The sequence below is a fragment of the Tachypleus tridentatus genome, chromosome 7 (assembly GCF_004210375.1).
Source record: "Tachypleus tridentatus isolate NWPU-2018 chromosome 7, ASM421037v1, whole genome shotgun sequence".
NCBI classification, from domain to species: domain Eukaryota; kingdom Metazoa; phylum Arthropoda; class Merostomata; order Xiphosura; family Limulidae; genus Tachypleus; species Tachypleus tridentatus.
Genome location: NC_134831.1, coordinates 96,412,574 through 96,419,032, shown reverse-complemented (window position 1 = coordinate 96,419,032; position 6,459 = coordinate 96,412,574). Strand labels below are relative to the sequence as shown.

The 6,459-nt window shown below is 34.7% G+C and overlaps 1 protein-coding gene across 1 annotated transcript in view; it reads right to left on the bottom strand.

The window, feature by feature from the left end:
• Positions 1–222: 222 nt before the first annotated feature.
• LOC143258066 (somatomedin-B and thrombospondin type-1 domain-containing protein-like) overlaps positions 223–6,459 on the bottom strand; it is a 53,283-nt gene continuing 47,046 nt past the window's right edge. The window contains exon 4 of the mRNA XM_076517088.1: positions 223–799. Within this exon, the coding sequence (XP_076373203.1) occupies positions 517–799 (283 nt within the window). The 3' untranslated portion in view covers positions 223–516. The remainder of the gene's footprint in view (positions 800–6,459) is intronic.

Below are 6,459 nucleotides of genomic sequence, written 5' to 3'. Positions count from 1 at the left end.
TTTCACTGTCGTTTTTCTATAACAGAAAAAATCTTATTAATAACAGCCATTGGTAACAGATAACAAAGAAATATAACTACAGTTTTCAAATATGAATAAAGTGTTAAAATTGTTAAGTGTATAGGTGGATGGTGAAAAACGTCTTGTCAATATTAATATTCTTTCAGACCTATTTTACTTTTTGTTTTTATTTTCTCATCTTTATAAAACGAAACGCTGTTTACGTGGCAATTCAAATGATCAACAAAACCTTAGTATTACAGTGTTTGAAACACAATGTTTCACGGGCAACTTTCGCATATTATTATTTAATATGTAAATCAAATTCGGTATGAATGTATAATTCAGTGTAATCCTTGTATAAACTGGTCAGTATCCTGAACAACTGAAAAACAACGACCATCATGGCGTGCGATAAAAAGCAAAAAAAAAGGAAGTGTTTTTATTGAAATCAGACGTTAAAAGGAGTTAATTTCTGCTGAAGTATTTAATATATATTTCAAGAATTTCATTGTTTCAAACGAAGATAAAATCAGGACTTCCATCTGCGTGACAAGGACAGCGGTTATGAGTGCTAAGACGTACCCAACGGCCGTGACAGTGTGATGCCTCCAGCGCCGCCCAGCGAGTAGATCTGGATTCAATTCCATGCCCGTTACACCGGTAACCAAGGTACTTTCTCATGGCTGTTGCTTCACAGGCCACGCACACTCGCTTCCCTTTATGTAGAGATTTGGAAGCGTCTCCCAGAACAACACATTTGTGTTTGGACTTGGTAATCTCGAAAACTACACAATACCTGTAATATACATGACGAAAAAACACATTAATATGCATACTTTATACAAACATCTGTGAAAAGGTAGAGGGGGACTGACAATAAGACAGGTTTTGTAAAAATTAAAAACAGTTATGTTATTTCATGATTGATTAGAATCCATACATTATATGAATTACACTGCCAAAAATACATACGTGTTTACGCAGGTTCGTTAGGATTACATGATTTGAACATGAAGTTTTTGTTTTTGTTAATAATCGAATTTCTGTCTACGAAACTCAATCATTTGTCAAAGTCAAGAAAGTATTAACATAATACAAATAATTATAAACAACCGAGAGGTTAAAAAGTTTCATATGTCACAATCTTTTCTCTTTTTTTTTTTTTTTTGTCAAAAGATGCCATCCATCAAATACAGAAGTACAGAAAGAGGACTGTGGAAATGAAATGGCTAGAAAAAAAAATTATGACCAACTAGAAATTGTTGTTTCCATTCTCGTCGGCTTAGTTGGAAGGCTGAATAGCCTCAAACCGTTATTGCACACGAATCAGAATAAAAGTGTGGGTAAGTATCAAAAACTACACCTAAAGAAGATAAAAGTTGTGCCGCCTCAATACAGCATTACACTTGAAAGATTGCTATTTTATTGTATTTTCAAATATACGTTGACTTCATCATACTAAAACTGCTGAAAGACCTGTTTTTTAGTTGTAATTTTAAAAAAAGAAAAACAAAAGGTTTAGGCCTAGAGGGTGAAGCCTTTGTGGTAATATTTCTATATAGCAGATGAAGCTAACTTTTGTATACCTTTAAAACGGCAAAAAATTACATTTTCTGTTATGAAACTAAACATTAATATTTGTACTTCACACTTTCATAGAACGTAAGTCTTTAGCTAGTATAATAATAGTTTTGTATATTAATGTTCGGTAGTTTTAGGTAAGTTATAAATAATAAAGTTTTTTTTGTTAAACGTTTTCACTGACTTTTGAAAAACAAGTAATACACTACTTTCAAACGATCCATGTTTTTTGTTATCATTTATGAAGGATCTAGCTTGTTAGTTTGAACAGATATACCCTATTGGGCTGATTACAGAGCGATCTCGAATATAAGACGACCCTCATTTTCAGAAACCTATAACTGAATAGCCTGCAGGTGGATAAATTGTAAGAATTAACGACAATCTTGAGCGCATGCGTAAACGGATGCTATATGGACATCCAGGAATGCAAGAGGCTAGAGTAGAAGCGAAGAGGTTACAAGGAAACAATGCATTTTTAAAAACTAATAATTAATAAAAAACATCCTCTTATAATCGAGCTGATAAACTCAATGGTCGGAGCAGAACAAAACTTTAATTTCTAGTGAATTTTCAAGAAATACACTCCAAATAGAAACTACCAACATATAAATACATGAATTCAAATTACTACAAGTTTTTGGTTTGTGATAACGTACATTTATTTAGACAAGTGTAGTAAATTAGCTACAGTAAGTTAACGGGTTAATTCTTAGTTTTATCTGTGTAGGTAACTTGCTTTAACGAACAATACATAATAATACCTAACTCCTATGATATTGTTTACACGCGTGGCAATAGTTAATGGAATGTTTGGGAAAGAAATATTATTAAAGTACTAGCTGCTTGAAAATGCTTCCGCCACAAATGCATTGTGATACACCAGAATTCCCCAAAGACTACTAAATGTAACTGAAGATTTCAGCTATTAAATTGCACCAAACCAAATCTACAATAGAGTACTTTAGCCAACTTACTTTATGTTCGTTTTATGTACGTGGAGAATTGTATCAGATACAAAATTTTCACGCATAAATATAACAACTACCCTAGAGAAATATAAAACTCTTTCTATATATAAACCCTTCTTTTGACATGAATGATAAAATTTCTGACGGTCTCCTATAAACTGACAACAAAATTCCCCCCTTTCACTTAGTTGACGTAAAAAAAAGCTAGTTTGTAAACTGTAAAGTAATATTTGACAAAGTTTTACTGACAAAGATCTTTATGGGTCGAGACGATCCCTCTGAATGACTACATAACTTGTGAGAAAACTTGGAAATGGCTACGTGAGAGTAAGACTTGAGCAATGATGAATACGGCGAATCAATTAGTACTTGTTCCCTTTGTCTTTTGTACGTTTGTGAAACATGGTTACAGAGTGGGCTTTTAACTCCGACATCCAGCTGCTACCTTTCAGTTCTGGAGAACACTCGCATAAAGCACGTTCCGAAAAACCTTTTGCAGATAAAGCAAGACAGTTGTTATGTTATTTTATTTTTTACTTAAGTTGTTTCGTTACTATTAACGTTAGCTGTGGTTTTAAACTAAGTAAAGTTGTAGCTTTGCTTCAGAGATGATTTCCACATATCGACAACAGATTCGTGAACTGGCATAGGGTAAGTAATTTTAAACAACGACTTGTCACGAGGTCTCTCTTTTCTTTTTTAAAAATCCTTCCTTTGTATTAATGTAAAATATCTTCGATTTGAAGAATAAAGGAGTTAGAAATAATATATTTACAAAAAATTAAAGTAAAAACCAGTTGGATATACAAGCTGTGTATACATATATATGTTTTTTAATGTAATTCACAGATACTATAGAAATGCTCTTTTGAATAGCTTTTGTTCTTTAACTAATGATGATTATTTCGTTGTAACAATGGAACTGTCAACTTCTCAAACATTCCAATTAGACGAGTTCGTTACCTTCGAAGCGACTTAGTCGCTTTCCTAATACAAAAAATTGTTGATTTTAGCGGGAACTTTTCTCTAATGAATAGTAGGAGCCATTTTATCACCACCGTACGTTACTTGCTTAATAGATCCTAGACACACACACACACAAACTAGCAACAAGAACCGGAACACTGTAAAATGATTAGAATAACAGTAACAAACTTAATTTGCACGTTTAACAGCGCGTGTAGGAAGCACCCCCTTCACTCTAATTTTTAACCAGTAAAAACCGAAAAATTAATTTTAGAAAAAAATAGGGAAAATGCAAAAATTTAATCCAAAACATTTACAGTTTCCAGTGCCTTAAGACGAACCAAATAAATGTTCCCCTCACCATTGTTTCAGAATAATAACTGACATATGCTTAGAGCTTTAGTGAGCTTTCATGCTTTACAGTTTTGGAACTTGTCGCTAAGACTGCTTTTCATTTGGTTGTTTATTTTCGGGCATTACAATTTCGGGACTTTTATTTGGTTGTTTATTTTGGGGCATTTCTACAGAGCTCCTTAAGGGCTGTCTATGCTAGCTGCCCCTAAATTTGATCTGATGGGGCGAAAGGAAATGCATGTAGTCTGGAATTACTTTTGCCTGATCAAATAGCGATATTTGACTGTCACTCTTTTAACGCACTCAAGGCCCCAAAGCGCGGAGCGCGATGTGTATGTGTGTGTGTTTTATTTTGAAGTAACGAGACACTAACCATGGATATACAAACCCACGTTCCAATAAGCCAATCACAAGGCCACGCCTGTTACCTACAAAATATATATCATAATCTAGTAAAAGAACTACAAATTGAAGATATAAATTGATTTTCAAAACTTTGCTTTAAATTCATAGGACGAAGCCGTTTATTCTTTTAAAAAAAACTCATTTTTTGATACTTGAATATGTCTATAAAACATTATTAATGTGGATACAGCTTGAAAACCGCAACTATTTAGACTCGTGGACTTTTTATTTAGGCCTAGACTGCTTGATAGTTTATTTGTTTGCTTGTTGTTAAGTATGAAGTTACACGAGGGATATCTGCGCTAGCCGTTCCTAATATAGCACTGCAAGACTATAGGGAAGGCAGCTAGTCATTACCACCCACTGCCAACTCTTGGGCTACTCTTTTATCGATGAATAGCGGGATTGACCTTAATATTATAAATCTCCCACGGCTAAAAGGGCGACCATGTTTGGTGTAATGGGGATTCGAACCTCCAAGTCAAGCGCCCTAACCACCTGGCATTACCGGGCCAGGAGTATCAAAACTCAGTATATGGCGTTGTAAGTCCACAGACGTACTGTTGTGCCACTAGGGGACATTTGGTCTTAGAAACAGGTTTTTCATAATTTCCGAAGTTTTAATAGAATATTTTTTTCTACCCATTAAATTTTAATTTTCACGTATAATCATTCTTTAAGAAATCTATCGTTAATTTAAAAGTTCACATTTAAAGGGCGTAGTTTTACTTACAAATAGCGAGGACTTATGGAAGATTATACCATGGCTTTAATGGAAAATTTAGTTCGCTCCACTTGGCTATCAATTTCATTTGCGTCATAAAATGCTTCATATTTTTCTGTTGTTGAAAATAATCCAAGAAATTTGTAGTACTGTGGTATAGAATATTTCATATTAATCATAAGCTTGTTCTCCAATTTAATTAGCTGTTGTTTTTTTGGAATAATAATATCAATTGATAATATATATATATATAAAGTTTTCATTTTTATGTTTTTGTTGTAGTTTTTTGCAGACGAACCTTGCTATTCAAATAACCACTAGATGTCACTAATCCAGAAGAAGCTAATGGCGCCTCGTGTTACAGGCAGTGATCTATTTTTTTTCCTTTTTTGTAATGATCTATTGTTACCACAAATTCCCCTGATTTCCACAGTGATTCGGCAGTAAGCCCGCAGACGTATTACGCTAAACGTAAGGTTTCGATATTCATGGTGGGCACAGCGCAGATAGCTGTGTAAAATGGTGTTCGACAATAAACAACACTCGAGTATAGAAACGCATATTAGTAAAACAGTTTATAAGCATAATACAGTGTGTTTTTTTTTCTGGGGAAGGGAAGTACCACATGTTTTGCTAGAACATTGGTCTGTCTTCTTCAGATATATTCCTCGAAAATAAAACCAACTAATTATGTTTATGTACCGTTCTTTGTCAGTTTACTACGAACGAACAAACATTTTCCTTACGATGTCACATTTTACTATAGGGCAATGAGAAATAACTTCTCGTGAAGTACACGTACAAAACTTTAAGGATTACATACTCAATGCCTAACAGACCAGAAATATTAATATGTTCATTGATGTGGACTGGGGGAAAGATAGCTAAATGTTTTGGGTTCAAGAGTATGTCGAATTCAGAAGTATTTTTCAGTACGAGCCAGTCCGACATCTTGATGTGAATAAAAAAAAATTCGTTCTAAAAAGTTTTGGTTGTTTTGATTAAACAAATAAAATAGACTCAAATTACACAACTGCCTTCAAACATGTGGCTTGGGCCCGGCATGGCCAAGCGTGTTAAGGCGTGCGACTCGTAATCTGAGGGTCGCGGATTCGCATCCCGGTCGCGCCAAACGTGCTCGCCCTTTCAGCCGTGGGGGCGTTATAATTTGACGGTCAATCCTACTATTCTTTGGTAAAAGAGTATCCCAAGAGTTGGCGGTGGGTGGTTCCCTCTAGTCTTACACTGCTAAATTAGGGACGGCTTGCACAGATAGCCCTCGAGTAGCTTTGTGCGAAATTTCTAAACAAACAAACAAACATGTGGCCATCTATCGGTCAGTTACCTCTTTCTTTCATTGTGAATCTGACGATGACCGAAGAAAGTCGAAACGTTGTTCGCTCCTCTACATAGAGTTTTCTCCATCCATACCAGCCGTTTTTACATATATATTTT